General features: G+C 41.2%; 1 protein-coding gene across 1 annotated transcript in view; it reads left to right on the forward strand.

Annotated features, from left to right (window-relative positions):
• LOC124795652 (odorant receptor 13a-like) overlaps positions 1–19,842 on the forward strand; it is a 126,815-nt gene that overhangs the window by 104,495 nt on the left and 2,478 nt on the right. Inside the window, exons 5-6 of the mRNA XM_047259725.1 lie at positions 1,249–1,351; positions 16,731–16,832. Coding sequence (XP_047115681.1) covers positions 1,249–1,351; positions 16,731–16,832 — 205 coding nt within the window. The remainder of the gene's footprint in view (positions 1–1,248; positions 1,352–16,730; positions 16,833–19,842) is intronic.

Raw genomic sequence — 19,842 nt, forward strand, 5'->3', positions numbered from 1 at the left:
TGTATTCCTTTTTGCCTGCTTCACTTACTGCATTTTTCTATTTTCTCCTTTCATCAATTAAATTCAGTATCTCTTTGGATTAATAGAACAGACAAAGAAAATCTCAGGAAGAGTGACACGTCTGGTACGCACGAGCGCGCTACGGAGGTGCTTAATAAATTATTGTAGCAGGTTCTAAAAGGCAAGTTTATTGTTTAAATTCCGGATGAATACGTTCCAACAAGAATCGAGCAACATACTGTTTTACTGTCTCTTCCCACGAACGTGCAGTAAAACGACTACGGTGAGATAACGGAAATTCGAGGTCATGCGGGGATTTACCGTCCATCGTTCTTCCCACGCACCATCCGCTAATAGAAGAGGGAAAGGACAGGAGGGTGATTAGTGGTACCACAAGTACTCTCTGTCACACACCTTATAGTGGCTTGCAGAATATAGATGTACTGCATTAAAATGGGATGACAGCAAAGAAGTTCGCGTTAGTTAATGTTGTAGAGTTCCAGTTGTCAAGTTCATAGAAGACCAACGCTTGTGATTTGGTACGAGTGTGGTCTATAGAGTTCCATCACTCAAGACATGACTAATGTGAGTTAAAAACACCAACGCCGTTGGAAGTGGCCTCTACCCTGAACTATACAAACCACAAGAAATTCGATACAACAGTAGTGTACCGGATAATCCATAGACGAAACTGAAATTTAGGTTCAAAGGCAATTGACATCTTGTTGAGCATATATTGGCTATTGCAGGGCGTGACTGCTACTGGAGTATCAAAACATTCAGGTGACAAAGCAGTTCTTTTGAATCTGTAATTTACGGCAAATTGAAGCGTTTTTATTTATGACAATTTTCTAACACAATTCAACATCATATCATGAAATTATAGAGTGCAAACAATTTTTGCTCTAGAAGTTTGGCCAGAACTACGACGCCTCGTGAAGTTCTATCTATGGCGATAAATGACTTGCAATTTAAATTCACCTACTTCGTGACCATTAATCCTGATGTTAAGTTTCTCACTGTTCTCATTTATGCTATTTCTCATTACTTTCGTCTTTCCTCTGTTTAGTCTCAATATGTATTGTGTACTCATTAGATTGTTCATTCCATTCAGAAAATTCTGCAATTCTTCTTCACTTGCACTGCTAATAGCACGATACGAAATGTTCATTAGGTTGAGACCATATGTATATGGTGTGCACTTATCATTGTTTGCTTCCTCGTCAGCCCAACGTTACCTGGTTACAGGATGGTTCAGCAGCTGAGTAAGCTGGTGGGTCCCATACTGCTGGGAGAGTTACTCGCTGATATGATCACCGTCAGCGCCAGCGCCTTCATCACCACAGCCCTGGTGAGTACCAGCTACCAACCACTGTCACTTAACAGTAGGAGATACAACGAGCACAGAACAGAGAGTAGAAGCGCTTGCCATGTTGGAATTGTCGCACTGTCGGCGATCCTCAGCCAAGGTAGACTACACAGATACACCAGGAAATAGAAGGAAGTCTAAACTCGTAATGTCGAAGCGGATCGCGAGGTATGAATTGGTAAGATTTTTGTATTTGTGATTTTCACAAAGTCTTAAAGGAACGAAAACCAATCCAGAGTCGTTAAAAAATATGGAAGCCACAATTATGGCCATTAACAGTTGAAATTATTATGAAGGCCGATTATTTAAATTTTGAAAAATCAGACTTATTAGATTTACTGCCTGTAACTGAACATTAAATTCAGCACAAAACGTTCATTGTTGGTTAATGACGAGTTCGGGTGCGAATACTGCGTACGTAGTTGATATTCGTACGAAGGAAACTATTTCGTAATAAATTAATCGAACTTAGTATAGAGATGCAGGCTCGACTTTTAAAAGATAAAATAACCGACGATAGGGGCTTATGGCGTTCAATCTTGCGTCACGAACCAAGTCGCTTCCAACTTAAATTAAATGGACAAAAAGCACTTTTTTCATAAAATTATGACAGGAGACTTGCAAGGTTGGTCATTTCACAAAATAAAAGATAGTTTTGAAACAAAACTATCAAATTGTTACTGACCACAGGTTTAGATGAACGCATCTACATCTTTACCGTGCCGCTGGCAAAAGGGGAAAAAGGAAACAAATTCACGTCGCATTTTAGGTATACAAAGAAATTATAACCTTGTACAAGTACGATTAGTATTATATAAGTGGTTTACAGCGGTTAATTTTTAAAATTTCTGTGCCTTTTATAAGAACTGTTTTTTACTATTCATTTACTCTAACTGTCAGTAAACATCTTAACTGAAATGAAGTCAGAGTTACTACACGAAAGCCCGTAAGCAGAAACATTGTTCTGCCGTTACACTAAAGGGTGTATTACAATTCGGAAATTTAAAAAAAGCAAAATGTAAACCAGAAGAAACACATCTGAAATATTTTTTGGAAAATATTTAACCATTTTAGTTCCCTTTTAGTATACTTCAATAATACTATACTTCAATAATGGTCAAATTTTCTTTGCAACATCTAATATGGTATACTGCGGATTCAATGTTGTTTATTCAATAATCTCGAATAAGTTATGTAGAAAGCACTCTTAAGGTATTCCATTGAGACAGAAATCACAGGTAGATGAAATCGTATATGTAGTCTTCCTGTGTGTGCTACAGTGTGCACGTGTTTAGAAGATGTTTGGAATAGGTTGTGGTAGGTAACATTTATGATGACAGTGGGAATCATATATCAGGAGCTCGGTTTTTATGCAGTAATCCTTTAGCTGTCGGAACGATAGAATGAGTCTTTTCATTCTACATTTATAACAGCTTCTGACTCTATCATTCATTTCTTACTTTCAGTTTTTTGTAGAAGTAATCGTTTGTTTCAAATATCATGCATAATGAAACAAGAAGATATAAACAGATGTACTTCAGGAAGGTGTATTGCATATCTCACAGACTTAAAAAAAATTAACGAGGCACTATAATGGTTGTTCTGTGATTTGTATCCCTTCAGACAAGTTTATCTATTCATTTCTATTGAATGCTGGTGTTGTTGTTGTTGTTGTCTTCAGTCCTGAGACTGGTTTGATGCAGCTCTCCATGCTACTCTATCCTGTGCAAGCTTCTTCATCTCCCAGTACTTACTGCAACCTACATCCTACTGAATCTGCTTAATGTATTCACCTCTTGGTCTCCCTCTTCGATTTTTACCATCCCCGCTGCCCTCAAATGCTAAATTTGTGATCCCTTGATGCCTCAGAACGGGTCCTACCAACCTGTCCCTTCTTCTTGTCAAGTTGTGCCACAAACTCCTCTTCTCCCCAAATCTATTCAATACCTCCTCATTAGTTATGTGATCTACCCATCTAATTTTCAGCATTCTCCTGTAACACCACATTTCGAAAGCTTCTATTCTCTTCTTGTCAAAACTATTTATCGTCCATGTTTCACTTCCATACATGGCTACACTCCATACAAATACTTTCAGAAACAACGTCCTCACACTTAAATCTATACCCGATGTTAACGAATTTCTCTTCTTCAGAAACGCTTTCCTTGCCATTGCCAGTCTACATTTTATATCCTCTCTACTTCGACCATCATCAGTTATTTTGCTCCCCAAATAGCAAAACTCCTTTACTGCTTTAAGTGTCTCATTTCCTAATCTGATTCCCTCAGCATCGCCCGACTTCATTCGACTACATTCCATTATCCTCATTTTGCTTTTGTTGATGTTCATCTTATATCCTCCTTTCAAGACACTGTCCATTCCGTTCAACAGCTCTTCCAAGTCCTTTGCTGTCTCTGACAGAATTACAATGTCATCGGCGAACCTCAACGTTTTTATTTCTTCTCCATGGACTTTAATACCTACTCCGAATTTTTCTTTTGTTTCCTTTACTGCTTGCTCAATATGCAGATTGAATAACATCGGGGACAGGCTACAACCCTGTCTCACTCCCTTCCCACCTGCTGATTCCCTTTCATGCCCCTCGACTCTTATAACTGCCATCTGATTTCTGTACAAATTGTAAATAGCTTTTCGCTCCCTGTATTTCACCCCTGCCACCTTTAGAATTTTTCAAAAGCTTTCTCTAAGTCTACAAATGCCAGAAATGTAGGTTTGCCTTTCCTTAATCTATTTTCTAAGATAAGTCGTATGGTCAGTATTGCCTCACGTATCCATCATTTCTGCGGAATCCAAACTGATCTTCCCCGAGGTCGGCTTCTACCAGTTTTTCCATTCGTCTGCAAAGAATTCGCGTTAGTATTTAACAGCTGTGACTTATTAAACTGATAGTTCGGTAATTTTCACATCCGTCAACACCTGCTTTCTTTGGGGTTGGAATTACTATATTCTTCTTGAAGTCTGAGAGTATTTCGCCTGTCTCATACATCTTGCTCACCAGATGGTAGAGTTCTGTCAGGACTGGCTCTCCCAAGGCCGTCAGTAGTTCTAATGGAATGTTGTCTACTCCTGGGGCCTTGTTTCGACTCAGATCTTTCAGTGCTCTGTCAAACTCTTGACGTAATATCGTACCTCCCATTTCATCTTCATCTGCATCCTTTTCCATTTCCATAATATTGTCCTCAAGTACATCGCCCTTGTATAGACCCTCTATATATTCCTTCCACCTTTCTGCTTTCCCTTCTTTGATTAGAACTGGGTTTCCATCTGAACTCTTGATATTCATACAAGTGGTTCTCTTTTCTCCAAAGGTATCTTTAATTTTCCTGTAGGCAGTGTCTATCTTACCCCTAGTGAGATAAGCCTCTACATGCTTACCTTTGTCCTCTATCCATCCCTGCTTAGCCATTTTACACTTCCTGTCGATCGCATTTTTGAGATGTTTGGATTCCTTTTTGCCTGCTTCATTTATTTAATTTTTATATTTTCTCCTTTCATGAATTAAATTCAATATTTTTTCTGTTACCCAAGGATTTCTACTAGCCCTCGTCTTTTTATCTACTTGATCATCTGCTGCCTTCACTACTTCATCCCTCAGAGCTACCCATTCTTCTTCTACTGTATTTGTTTCCCCCATTCCTGTCAATTGTTCCCTTATGCTCTCCCTGAAACTCTGTACAACCTCTGGTTTAGTCAGTTTATCCAGGACCCATCTCCTTAAATTCCCACCTTTTTGCAGTTTCTTCAGTTTTAATCTACAGTTCATAATCAATAGATTGTGGTCAGAGTCCACATCTGCCCCTGGAAATGTCTTACAATTTAAAACCTGGTTCCTAAATCTCTGTCTTACCATTATATAATCTATCTGAAACCTGTCAGTATCTCCAGGATTCTTCCATGTATACAACCTTCTTTTATGATTCTTGAACCAAGTGTTAGCTATGATTAAGTTATGCTCTGTGCAAAATTCTACCAGACGGCTTCCTCTTTAATTTCTCTCCCCCAATCCATATTCACCCACTATGTTTCCTTCTCTCCCTTTACAATAGTATTTTACAGTATATAATCGTTTGATAGAGTCATAAGCAATGTTTTAGATTTCTGACAAGGCTGTGTAGTCAGTAATGTGCTCCTATTTGTAATAGGTTTAGATACATTAAATTTTAACTAGTACGAAGTTGTTACAACATGTTATGTGGTGTATATCGAGATACGACTGTCTTCCGTTAGGAAGGATATTTTATGAGGAGCTTAAAAATTCTCATACTACTTCTTTATTCTACCTTCCAACAGATGGCATTATTAAGTACTTCATCCAACTGACTCATATCATTGTATAAAACGACATTTAGCTTTCACTGCTGAGGCAGCGTTAGTATGTGTGCATGAGAAAACTAGGTTTGCTAAAAATGGATTATATGCCCGACCTAGTTGTGGGCAATTTTAACTTCTCTGTGCAGCTATTCTTTAGAGAAATACATTTTCGCATCTACTCATATTAGTATAGTCAAGAGTAAAGGGCTATTAGCATGCCTGATATAGCCTCAGTGACTGTCTGTTCAAGCGCATCCTTCTAAAGGGGCGTTAGCTTTATGCATATAAACATCAGATACAATGTTTTCTGCCATTTCTCTTTTGCTGTAAGTTAAGTGCACATGTACTTATACCACATTTTAGCAACAAAAGCATGCTGTACTGGTGTAAGTCGCTAAAACATATATAATATGATCTTAATCACATTTATCATCATCCAGGGTATAAGAATTTTCATTGTTCATAGTATCGGAATTGAAAACAAAAATTTATATTCCTGTTGTTTAATAAATACCCATATGAATTCCTGTTTGCAAACATTTGATTTACGCTACATTTCATTATAAGAAAATGAAATGAAGTTGTGACCAGTAAAGAACTGTGAAAAGTAAAGGGAGGGAACTGGAAAGCAAATCCAGAGGGAAACTTGGCTTCAGCTCTGACTGTTCAGCCAATATACAAGTGGCTTCATGGAATGACAACAGTATGGTGCCAGTGCCAAAAAAAATTGTTAATACAAATTCAGGTGATCCATTAATGCGATATTTACGTCGACAGAAAGCCAAGAGTCTTTTCCCATTACAGCAGGCTTGTGGATGGAACTGAAAGAGCTGACCAAAATATTTCACTCTACAGAGTATCTACCAGGGTCCCCCATTAATGCATATTTTGTCGATATAGACGAGCACTACACATAGCAGCTACAGGAAGGGTGGTGGTAAAATGGAGCACATGGCATTTCATCGGAGAATCGTCACTTCAATTCTAGAATCTCGAACTCACCACTGTTAGAAAAAAATCCACAACACAGTGTATTAAATGTACTGTAACCACTTCATGTTCCTTCTTTCATGCTGTTTCATACAAAATAGCAGAACAGTATTGATCTGACGCTTAAACGGTGAGATTCTGTTAATGCATGTACATACTGCTGAAGTCCTTGAAAGGATAAGATATAATTAAGAAAATTATGCAAATAAAAAATGTTTATGTGTTTGCACACGCAAATTTTATTGTAATGGATTAATTAAGGCTTTCATTAAAATGCAAGAAAGAAATAATTCAGCCTTACTATGGTGAATAATTAATCTGAATCTTTCGTTGTACCCAGAGATACACTTTTTATTACAAGTCGTTTATCCATAGAGAACATCTTCGGAATGATTTCTACATTTTTTGACATCGTTTTTGTGACAGAAGCACGTATTTCACTTCAGTCTCACCCTGTGCTTACGCCGATTAACTTAGTAGCGTATGTGTGAGTCGCATGGTTTGCTGCAGTGTATGATTGTTATGTAGTTGCTTTTAGCTTTGAAACACATAGAAAATGTCATAATCTGACACATATCCGGCAATTGTCGTTTTCCATGCACGGATTATGTGACGAATGTTTTATGGATATTTGGTGACTGTTTATGTATGTGATCACTGTGTTGAATTATGATCTTTCCTATTCGGTTTAGGCACGTGGAGGTGGTCAGTTGCTTGACCGAAACTGGTTGTTTGTAATTGAAATACAGGTCTAGTGAAAATCGTGACATTTTGGAAACAAATTATCTGGCGAACAGTAGACCAAATGATAAGTCATGTTTGGTTAGCACTACAGTATGCCACAATTAGCGCCCAGATGCGTGGCTAATCAAAGGCATCGTAAGATGCAGCATCTGCGAAATTTAGGAGGTGTACTATATCAAAACAGACATTCTGCCCAAATGAAATATACGTTCATACCCAGAACCATCGCGGAACAGATACTAGAAACTGCAGCATAAATTTCTTCGAGATGCTCTTAAACAAGACAAACATCTTGCGTTGTGTGGGTGACCTAGATCTGCAAGATCATGATCTTTGGTGCAAGTTGTTTATACAATCATGAAGCTTTTCCACCTTCAAGAGCACCAGGTACAAGAGCGCAAACAGATGTCGTCAATCCATGCGGGACAGCGTCCAGCCCACTGTCTGCAATACAGTTATATTAACGTTACATTACAGTTTCAACACAAACAACGGCACATATCCTAAATTGGAACTCGCTACCACACTCTATCCTAATCAAATTTCCACGAATAAACTGGTTTAAATTTTGAAAAAAAAAAAAAAGTAATGTTCGGCCCTGTCCTTGAATGTCAGAGCTGTCTGGTGCGAGGCAATTACACAGACACTTCCGAGGACCATAATCCCCCCCCCCCCCCCACCTGATTCCTAATCCACTTTGTAGTGTTTTGCAATGTGTGTTATTGCTCATGTTTTCTTTTGCCAGGAATCTGTCTTAATTTGGCAAAGGATTAGAAAATGATGGTGTATGCCTCAAGCAACGGGAAACACGAAACATCCTGCATTTTTACTGAAAGATTTTCCTAACAAAAGACACAATGGTTTGAATGGGTTATCCAAACACTTATCATGCTGAGCTGTGAAGATTTGCAACCGAATCCTGCAAGAGTTTCTACATTAGCGTCTTATACAACGTTGGATGTTGTAAGCTCTCCCTGAGCAATTCTAATTAAAATTACCACCTTTCTAAATTTTTGGGTATCGGACCCCAAAGAAGATGGTTTACAATAGACCACAACTGACATAAAATATAAACTCTTAGTTAACTTCTGTGACGTGTCTGAAACTATCGGCCACGGAGTATTAATCATAAATGTTGATAAGGGTCTCTACAATAACAGCCGGTGTCCATCAAAAATGGTTCAAATGGCTCTGAGCACTATGGGACTTAACAGCTGTGGTCATCAGTCCCCTAGAACTTAGAACCACTTAAACCTAACTAACCTAAGGACATGACACACATCCATGCCCGAAGCAGGATTCGAACCTGCGACCGTAGCAGTCGCGCGGTTCCGGACTGCGCGCCTAGAACCGCGAGACCACCGCGGCCGGCGGGTGTCCATCAATTTAATTTATTTGACGTTCAACAGTATAACACGCCTTGCTTCATCACACTCATTCATGTTGATTGTTTTCCTTTCCGCTGTCGGTCTATTTCTCGCCTTTTCAGCCTGCATAAGAGAAGCATTGGGTGTAGTCTTACTCCTGCTCGGGAACTGTTGCAATCCCTAAGACTTGCTCTTCCTTTAAACCATTTAGTACCACATTCTTCAACACTGTGTTTATATTGCGACGCTTTTCCGTAGAATTCTGTTTTTAAGCAAGATACCTCAGGGAGTCACACCTAGTGATACGTGGCTGGCGAACACGGGGCCCCGAGCTGAGTCCTGGCATTGCTTCCACTTACTTATGCCAGGCTCCTCACTCTTATCTTTCCTATCTGGCCACCCTCGGCCAACTCTTGTTCTTTTCCGACCCTGACGCTATTAGGTTTCGAGGGCTAGGGGTCTTTCATTTTCCAACCTATACTTCTCATGCAGCGTCTGACCCGGAGCGGGCGGCTGCAAAAGGCGTCTGTATCCCATGTTAGGGGCGGCCTCCAGAACTGCGGAAGGCAACGGAACACCACCGCAGATTATCTTCCCTGCATAATGCAGGTTCCATTTTATGCACAAAAAATGGCTTCGTCTCATGTTAAATCAGTGTCCGGAGGTAAAATAGTCCCCCATTCGGATCTCCGGGGGGGACAACTTGAAAGGAGGCAAAAAATCAAAACGAGAATTGGTACCTGGAATGTCAGAACTCTGCTACAAGCAGGAAAACTAGAAAACCTTAAAAGAGAGATGGAAAAGAATCATATGGACCTCGTAGGAGTTGCTGAGGTAAGATTGAATGGACATGGAGAGTTGCAGTCAGATGAATATGTATTCTACTACTCAGGAGGAGAAGTAAAAGGAATTAATGGAGTAGGAATGATTATGACAAAGGAATTGGCTAAATGTGTGGAATATGTAGACTATGCAAATGACCGGGTTATTGGTGTAAGGCTGAAAGGAGCACAAAAAGATTTACTGATTGTCCAGGTGTATATGGCAACTTCAGAACATGGTGACCAAATTGTAGAGGAAACGTACAATGTAATAGAGAGAATAATGGACGAAAATAAAAAATGCTGTAAAATAGTAATGGGAGACTGGAACGCCATTGTGGGAGAAGGGAAAGAGGGAAACATAGTAGGCAGTCATGGTCTTGGAAAGAGAAACGACAGAGGTGAATGGTTAATTGACTTCTGCAGGGAAAGGCAGCTGATAGTGGCAAACACATGGTTCAAGAACCATAAGAGGAGGCTCTACACTTGGAAATCACCAGGGGATAAATATAGAAGCCAAATCGATTTTATACTGGTAGAAGAAAGATACAGGAATGGAATCAAGAAGGTGCACACATTACCAGGTGCAGATATTAATAGTGACCACAACTTACTTATGGCAGAAATAGAAATAAGAATGAAAAGACTGAAAAAGGCGACAATGGTGAAGAAATGGGATCTAGAGAAGATAAGGTCCAACAAAGAACAAATTACAGAAATGCTGTCTCGGGACTTTCTAAACACATTACGAGACGAAGAAGCACCTGATAATGCCAACGAGTACTGGAATATGCTGAAAGAAGGAATCATTAAAGCAGGACAGCAAAATATAGGATATGTAAAAGGGAAAAGGTCAAAAAAACCATGGGTCACACAAGAAATGATTTCCAAGATGGAGGAGAGAAGAAAATTGAAAAACAAGAACACTGAAGATGCAAGAAAGATATACCGAAGGTTAAATAACGAACTGCGAAGAGAAACAGAGCAGGCTAGGAAAGAATGGCTAAAAGAGGAATGTGATGAAATTGAAGAACTGGACAGGAAGGGAAGATACGGCTTACTATACAACAGAGTAAAGACTATGACATGGGAACACAACAGAGCAGGAAGTGCTACTATGGAAATTTTGAGTAAAGACGAAGAGGTAGTGTATAAAGATCGTGACGATGTCCTCCAGAGATGGGAAGAATATATAAAAGAGCTATATGACACAAATAGCAAACCAGAAACTCTGGAACTTGAGTCACACAACAGTGTAAGTGATAAAGAGAAAGGACCGACCATCATAATGGAAGAAGTAAAGTCTGCCATTGCTGCAATGAAAAATGGCAAAGCAGTAGATACAGATACAATACCGGGAGAAATACTAAAATGCTTGAACCACAATGGAATAAGAGAAATATTGAGGTTATGTAATAAAATATATGACAGTGGTGAATGGCCTGAGGACTTTTTGACAACAGTAATGATTCCATTACCGAAAAAACAAGGAACCAAGAAATGCAGCGAGCACAGGACAATCAGCCTCATTTCACATGCAGCCAAAGTGATGTTAAGAATAATTAATAAAAGACTTGAAAAAGTAATAGAGGAGAATCTCGGCGAGGAGCAGTTTGCTTTAGACGGAATACGGGCACCAGAGATGCAATAGGGCTCCTACGAATCTTGGGAGAAAGGTTTATTGAAAAAGGAAGAGACCTATATATGTGCTTCATCGATTTAGAAAAGGCATTTGACAATGTGGTTTGGGACAAGCTGGCGACTATTATGAGGGAAAAGAGAGTGGACTGGAAAACCAGAAGACTTATAAACTCATTGTACCTTAATCAAAAAGTTTCAGTTAAAGTGAGAGGAGAAAGTACAAACTGGATCAGGCTAGGGAAAGGGGTAAGACAAGGATGCTGTTTATCACCTACTCTTTTCAACCTGTACTTGGAAAATATGATTGACCAATGCTCATTAGATGACAAAGGAGTAGAAATTGGAGGAAGAAGACTAGGGTGCTTGGGATTTGCTGATGACATGGTCCTTCTAGCCACAGGGGAAAAAGAATTACAGGATTTGGTGGACACCATTGCAACTAACGGAAAAAAATATGGAATGAAAATTAACACAAATAAAACAAAAGTATTGGCAATAGGAGGAAATAAGGAAATAAAAATTGTGCTGAATGGAGAAACACTAGAACAGGTTCAAAATTTTAAGTATCTTGGAAGCAGGATAGACACCGACTGGAAGTGCACCACAGAAATTAAAACAAGGATAGCAATGGCAAAAGAGGCGTTTTATAAAAAAAGGAGAATCTTCTGCAGTGGTATGGACAGAGAACTCAGAAAGAGACTCATAAAATGTCTTGTATGGAGTGTTCTTCTATATGGCGCTGAAACATGGACTATGAGGAAAAAAGACAGAGAAAGGCTGGAGGCTTTTGAGATCTGGACATGGAGGAAGATGGAAAGAATAAGTTGGATGGACAGAGTAAAAAATGAAGAGGTACTGAGAAGAGTGGGAGAGAAAAGGCAGTTACTAGATGTAATAAAGAGAAGAAAAAGAAATTGGATTGGGCACATATTAAGAAAGAATGACGGACTGATAAAAACAGTTTTAGAAAGTTATGTAGAAGGGAAAAGGAAGCGAGGAATGAAGAGATTCCAGATACTGGATGACATGATGGACGGTACAACATACAGCAGCCTTAAGAAGGAAGCAATGGATCGCAGAAAATGGAGAGGCAAAGGACCTGCTAATATAGCAGATAACTGATGATGATGACCTGAGTTATTCTTCTTAATGATATGGTGTCAGCAATCGTATTCACTCTGGCTGTTAACTCCATCTTGATCTTGGCGGTCTCCGTCTCACTGTGCTCGCAAACTATCGTTACTTTTTCTGCCTGTTGCCTCGTTTCGTATAGAGACTAAGTCTGCTCTGAGCTGGCTATAACTGTCGACGCAACTAGTCACTGCTGATTCTATTTACATAATACTCAATTCGCGTTCGCGACTCATTTCTGCACTTTTTATCGCTCATTCTTCGTATTTATGATTTGTTCATTCCATATAGTGATGAATTCTGCTTCCTGTGTCTTTACTTCTCTCGTTTCGGATGCATTTTTTCTCTACCTTGTGCTTGAACTTCTTTCATTTGAACTACATTTTCCTCTGCTTTTTCTCTGACCATTTCATCTGCGTTTTTGTCCATCTTTTTCTGTATCTCAGTTATATTTTCCTTTATCTCTTCCTACATATACTTCAAGCCTGACGTCTTCCAGCCATTGCGTGCTTGGTGTTTTCCTCCATCTTCACCATTACTATTGCTAAAAGCGTCTGTATTTCTAATCTCCCTTGCTCAACTGTACTTTCTCGTGTGGGTTCCCACCTTATCTTATTTCCTTCATTTTCTAAGCGTTACTGCCATGGCCATAACATTCATAAAGTTAGGTTGGTACTGTTTTCCGCTTCTCCTATCTCGTCTATTAAATAAGAGTCTGTTGCACTTGTTGCTAAAATTTCCTAAATCTGCATCTGTCTTTTTGATTTCTTCTTCTAGCTTGTACAACTGAAAATCCTGTTAGTTATTACTCTCAGCCTGTCCTTTCAAGACTTTTACTATTGTAGCCTTCTTGCACTAACTTTCATTTCCCTACGTATCATTAGTTTATTCAAAACGCTCGTGAAAAATAAACTTCAATTTCTATTTGACAATTCCTACAGCAACAATGTGTCCTACCATGTCTTTACACCTTTTGCGACAGTTAAATATTTTTCTGCGTGAGAACATAGCTCGCTAAACTGTCATCAGTGGTGTGTCACGAATCCGATACCTTGTACTTCTGTAATCCTCCTTTCCTGCGAGTATTCGATACATTTCCTTTCCGTGATTGTCGAATACAAAGATGGTGTCGCAGCACGGTACACCACATGTAAGATCTCCCTCAGCAATTCTAATTGAAGTTAACGTGGTCCTGAGGTTTGGCTATAATACCTTCAAGGGAGTGATTTACAACAGATTCCGAAAAAAAGGCTAACTATCTGTGACATGGCCGGCCGGAGTGGCCGAGCGGTTCTAGGCGCTACAGTCTGGAACCGCACGACCGCTACGGTCGCAGGTTCGAATCGTGCCTCGGGCATGGATGTGTGTGATGTCCTTAGGTTAGTTAGTTTTAATTAGTTCTAAGTTCCAGGGGACTGATGAACTTAGATGTTGAGTCCCATAGAGCTCAGAGCCATTTGAACCATTTTTTTATCTTTGACATGTCTGTAACTATGGGCCACTAGGTGTTACTTATGAATGATTGTAAAAGCTTTTGCAGTACAAGATAACGTCCATCTACTTTGTTTATCGAACTTACAACAACAGAACACCCTTAGATACGTCCCATTCATACATGTCGATGGGATTCGCAAATTCAAATACATTCACTTTCGAAGCCCACTGTCCGTTGACGTTATCTCTTTACAAAACTGGTAAGTCTATTACTAAAATCTTTCCACTTTAATTCCACCGATTCATATCCGCCGGCTTTTTCAGTCCAACCCACAACTGACCTCACGCGCTTGTTACAGCCTAGCATCGTCGGAGCAAACGACAAAGCCCTGTCCGCTGGAACAGCAAAGATTCTGATAGCCAAAGTTCACCAGCTAGCGTCTCCTGATAGCTAGCTCGCTCGTAAGTATCGATCACAGTACACTTACAGTGCTGAAACAACATTTCGGAGACAAGGACAGAAAGAAATTGCGTAATTACCAGCACATGGGTTCAACAACAGAATAAGGGAATAATCGCGTGTTAGAACGCCGTGAAGAAAATTTTCATATCACAATACAACTTTTAGCCTCCAAGAAGATTTAGGACTCCAGAAAAAATTAAGAACTCAATAAAAAATCTAGTACCAACAAGACAGTCGGTTGGTGAGAATGAGTTTTGCTCGCAACTAGATTCCCTATTTTTTATGGAGACGCAACTACACTACTGGCCATTAAAATTGCTACACCACGAAGATGACGTGCTACAGACGCGAAATTTAACCAACAGGAAGAAAATGCTGTGATATGCAAATTATTAGCTATTCAGAGCATTCAGACAAGGTTGGCGCAAGTGGCGACACCTACAACGTGCTGACATGAGGAAAGTTTCCAACCGATTTCTCATACACAAACAGCAGTTGACCGGCGTTGCCTGGTGAAACGTTGTTGTGATGCCTTGAGTAAGGAAGAGAAATGCGTTCCATCACGTTTCCGACTTTGATAAAGGTCGGATTGTAGCCTATCGCGATTGCGATTTATCGTATCGCGGCATTGTTGCTCACGTTGGTCGAAATCCAATGACTGTTAGCAGAATATGGAATCAGTGGGTTCAGGAGGGTAATACGGAACGCCGTGCTGGATCCCAACAGCCTCGTATCACTAGCAGTCGAGATGACAGGCATCTTATCCGCATGGCTGTAACGGATCGTGTAGCCACGTCTCGATCTCTGAGTCAACAGATGGGGACGTTTGCAAGACAACAACCATCTGCACGAACAGTTCGACGACGTTTTCAGCAGCATGGACTATCAGCTCGGAGACCATGGCTGTGGTTACCCTTGACGCTGCATCACAGACAGGAGCGCCTGCGATGGTGCACTCAATGACGAACCTGGGTGCAAGAATGGCAAAACGTCATTTTTTCGGATGAATCCAGATTCTGTTTACAGCATCATGATGGTCGCAACCGTGTTTGGCGACATCGCGGTGAACGCACATTGAAGGGGTGTAGTCGTCATCGCCATACTGACGTATCACCCGGCGTGATGGTATGGGGTGCGAAGGTTACACATCTTGGTCACCTCTTGTTCGCATTGACGGCACTTTGGACACTGAACGTTACATTTCAGATGTGTTACGACCCGTGGCTCTACCCTTCATTTGATCCCTGCGAAACCCTACACTTCAGCAGGATAATGCACGACCGCTTGTTGCAGGTCCAGTACGGGACTTTCTGGATACAGAAAATGTTCGACTGCCGCCCTGGCCAGCATATTCTCCAGATCTCTCACCAATTGAAAACTTCTGGTCAATGGTGGCCGAGCAACTGGCTCGTCACAATACGCCAGTCACTACTCTTGATGAACTGTGATAGCATGTTGAAATTACATGGGCAGGTGTACCTGCACACGCCATCCAAGCTCTGTTTGACTCAATGCCCAGGCGTATCAAGGCCGTTATTACGGCCAGAGGTGGTTGTTCTGGGTACTGATTTCTCAGGATCTACGCACCCAAACTGCGTGAAAATGTAATCACATGTCAGTTCTAGTATAATATATTTGTCCAATGAATACCCGTTTATCATCTGCATTTCTTCATGGTGTAGCTATTTTAATGGCCAGTAGTGTACTGTTTCTTCGTTTTTAATATTAGCCCTCTTACAAAAAAAGCTTCGAGTTGATTATACGAGGAAAGAAGATACTTTGTTATGAGGAACGGTGTAGCGGTTAAAGTTGGCCTTTTGCAGGTGCAACTATTATTTTAGCAATTACATCCGTCAGGGACATTTCTGCTAGAGAACTTTTATTTTGTTGCTAATAAAGAATAGATTTACATTATATTAAAAAGGAAAAAGAGGTGACATAGTTCGCTAAAGTCTTCCAGTGTGGTGGCAATCGACTTGGCCATAGAGATCTAGTTCGTAGACGTAATTTTCTTCGTCAGTAATTGGTAGGCAAGGAGAGGAGTAGTCGTGGCGTTAGCTCACCGCTGCACCAGTGTCCGAGTGTCTCAGGGACTGTGAGCATGTGACACTGTTGATAGTGATTTTACATTAGATGCGGACGGTTGTACCATTGGTGATATTTGATAGGAGCCGGCGATGTGTCGGTGCCAGAGTTATAATTTCCTTTTTCATTACCAGTGATACAAGCATTACGCTGCCCATTACAAACTTTCATCACTATCTCCTACATACTGACCAATTTCGCTTAAGACTACTCGCAGACGAACCCTCGAAGAGGTGTAACCTTGAATGGTTTGTATCTGGAGCGTAAGTGCCACGAGTAAATAAAAAACGTCAGTAACGATATCATCTATAATAGTTAAACTAGAATCTACTGACTGACGAATTGTTTTGCAGAAGGCGAATTCGGGGCTGCTGATGAAGTATGGTTGGTATGTGTTCGTCGTAGCCGAGCAGATGTTCCTGGTCTGCTGGTGCGGTGATGAGGTCCTGGCAGAGGTATGTGGTATGCAGCAACGGAAATTGTTTTTTATTTTTATTTAATTATTGTTTCTTCAGAAAACTTGAAATATACATCCATTCTCGCGATGGGTACACTCTTCTAATTACAACACCCTTTTTTGCGCTAACGTTTATAATCCCAAACGGCATTTTCTTTCAAACTTTTATGTACATTAAAGTTTTCCCTAATCTGGTCAATGCTTTGAGTTCTTGCATTTTAACCTTTTCCATGAATGTGATCTGGCAGGTTTAACATGTACAATTATAAGTAACAAAAATACTGGACGAAATCGCAGCCAGAAATAAGCTGTTGTACAGAGAATGAAATCAACGTAACAGTTTGTTTGGTTACTTGTAGAACATCCAGAGGATCAAACAGTACTTCGGTATTCCACGAAAATAATAGTTTCAACATTATAGACCTAATACAACCCTCCAGACTTCGCTGTATTGTAGTAAAGTATGAATCTGTAACTGAACGATAAAAGACTGGTTCTCAAGAAATGACGTGCTGTTACAGAAACATGGATTTACGTTAATTCACAATGTTACACATGCTATGTGAAATCACGAAAACATATCAACTGTCTTAGTGCATACGTTCATGTACCTCTCAAAATACGTGAGCATTGAAGTCACAGAAATGAATTAATGTTCACCCAGAATAGATATACGAACATGCAGCAACAGCTGCTACCAACTCTTCAGGTTGTATGCTCGAAACGAAATGGGTATGTCGGCTATCTTCCTATTGGGTAGGCGTGAGCTCGACTTCGACGATCATGCACCTGACTGTGGCGTCATGGTACGAAGTAGTGTGCAAAAAATTAATGAAAATACTCCCGCTGCTTTCAATAATGTCACGGCATTTTCGCATCACTTAACATACTAAATACTTTCTTTCATCGCATCATAAATTTTTTGAATCTCTTCCTCTGCGGACCTATATATAATCATACACTCCTGGAAATTGAAATAAGAACACCGTGAATTCATTGTCCCAGGAAGGGGAAACTTTATTGACACATTCCTGGGGTCAGATACATCACATGATCACACTGACAGAACCACAGGCACATAGACACAGGCAACAGAGCATGCACAATGTCGGCACTAGTACAGTGTATATCCACCTTTCGCAGCAATGCAGACTGCTATTCTCCCATGGAGACGATCGTAGAGATGCTGGATGTAGTCCTGTGGAACGGCTTGCCATGCCATTTCCACCTGGCGCCTCAGTTGGACCAGCGTTCGTGCTGGACGTGCAGACCGCGTGAGACGACGCTTCATCCAGTCCCAAACATGCTCAATGGGGGACAGATCCGGAGATCTAGCTGGCCATGGTAGTTGACTTACACCTTCTAGAGCACGTTGGGTGGCACGGGATACATGCGGACGTGCATTGTCCTGTTGGAACAGCAAGTTCCCTTGCCGGTCTAGGAATGGTAGAACGATGGGTTCGATGACGGTTTGGATGTACCGTGCACTATTCAGTGTCCCCTCGACGATCACCAGTGGTGTACGGCCAGTGTAGGAGATCGCTCCCCACACCATGATGCCGGCTGTTGGCCCTGTGTGCCTCGGTCGTATGCAGTCCTGATTGTGGCGCTCACCTGCACGGCGCCAAACACGCATACGACCATCATTGGCACCAAGGCAGAAGCGACTCTCATCGCTGAAGACGACACGTCTCCATTCGTCCCTCCATTCACGCCTGTCGCGACACCACTGGAGGCGGGCTGCACGATGTTGGGGCGTGAGCGGAAGACGGCCTAACGGTGTGCGGGACCGTAGCCCAGCTTCATGGAGACGGTTGCGAATGGTCCTCGCCGATACCCCAGGAGCAACAGTGTCCCTAATATGCTGGGAAGTGGCGGTGCGGTCCCCTACGGCACTGCGTAGGATCCTACGGTCTTGGCGTGCATCCGTGCGTCGCTGCGGTCCGGTCCCAGGTCGACGGGCACGTGCACCTTCCGCCGACCACTGGCGACAACATCGATGTACTGTGGAGACCTCACGCCCCACGTGTTGAGCAATTCGGCCGTACGTCCACCCGGCCTCCCGCATGCCCACTATACGCCCTCGCTCAAAGTCCGTCAACTGCACATACGGTTCACGTCCACGCTGTCGCGGCATGCTACCAGTGTTAAAGACTGCGATGGAGCTCCGTATGCCACGGTAAACTGGCTGACACTGACGGCGGCGGTGCACAAATGCTGCGCAGCTAGCGCCATTCGACGGCCAACACCGCGGTTCCTGGTGTGTCCGCTGTGCCGTGCGTGTGATCATTGCTTGTACAGACCTCTCGCAGTGTCCGGAGCAAGTATGGTGGGTCTGACACACCGGTGTCAATGTGTTCTTTTTTCCATTTCCAGGAGTGTATTTACTTCTGCTACTGTACTCGGTCGTCGATTTGCATGTTTCTTGTCTGTAATGAAGCGTTCACCATACTGTTCGTAGTGGTTTGCCCAGATTAATATTTTCTTTTTCATTACTAGACCTATTCTTTATCACCCCTATCAGAGCTTGTATTGACAACCACGTACTCACCTGGTCCGAGTATTGTTCTTCAAGCCACTGCACTCCCACTAAATGCCTTCTTCCAAATTGTTGTGGCATGTCTAGTATCGTTTTGGGCTATTTCGGCAAGACTACAACAAAATCAGGTACTTATTATTAATATAACATGAGGTTTTATTTAATCACTGCTTTTCCCAGCTAATGATTGTTATTTTGTTAAAGAAATCTCCACCTGATAACGTGTAGCAATGTTGTCTGTCAAGCAGTGTAACTGGCACTAAGTTCATTCATATAAATAATCATATATATAACCAGCAAGCAAACTAAATGTATGATAAGTAATCTGAACTAAACAAGAGTAATGATTTTTAGTAATCTTCAGTGCTGTTGCATGATAGTCTCTTTACTAGTTGCAGATCGTCTGTCGAATTTAATGCTACTGTTATTCGAGGTGACAACACTTCTCTTTAAGCAAAATGAACAGTTT

The sequence above is a fragment of the Schistocerca piceifrons genome, chromosome 4 (genome assembly GCF_021461385.2).
Source record: "Schistocerca piceifrons isolate TAMUIC-IGC-003096 chromosome 4, iqSchPice1.1, whole genome shotgun sequence".
Taxonomy (NCBI): Eukaryota; Metazoa; Arthropoda; class Insecta; order Orthoptera; family Acrididae; genus Schistocerca; species Schistocerca piceifrons.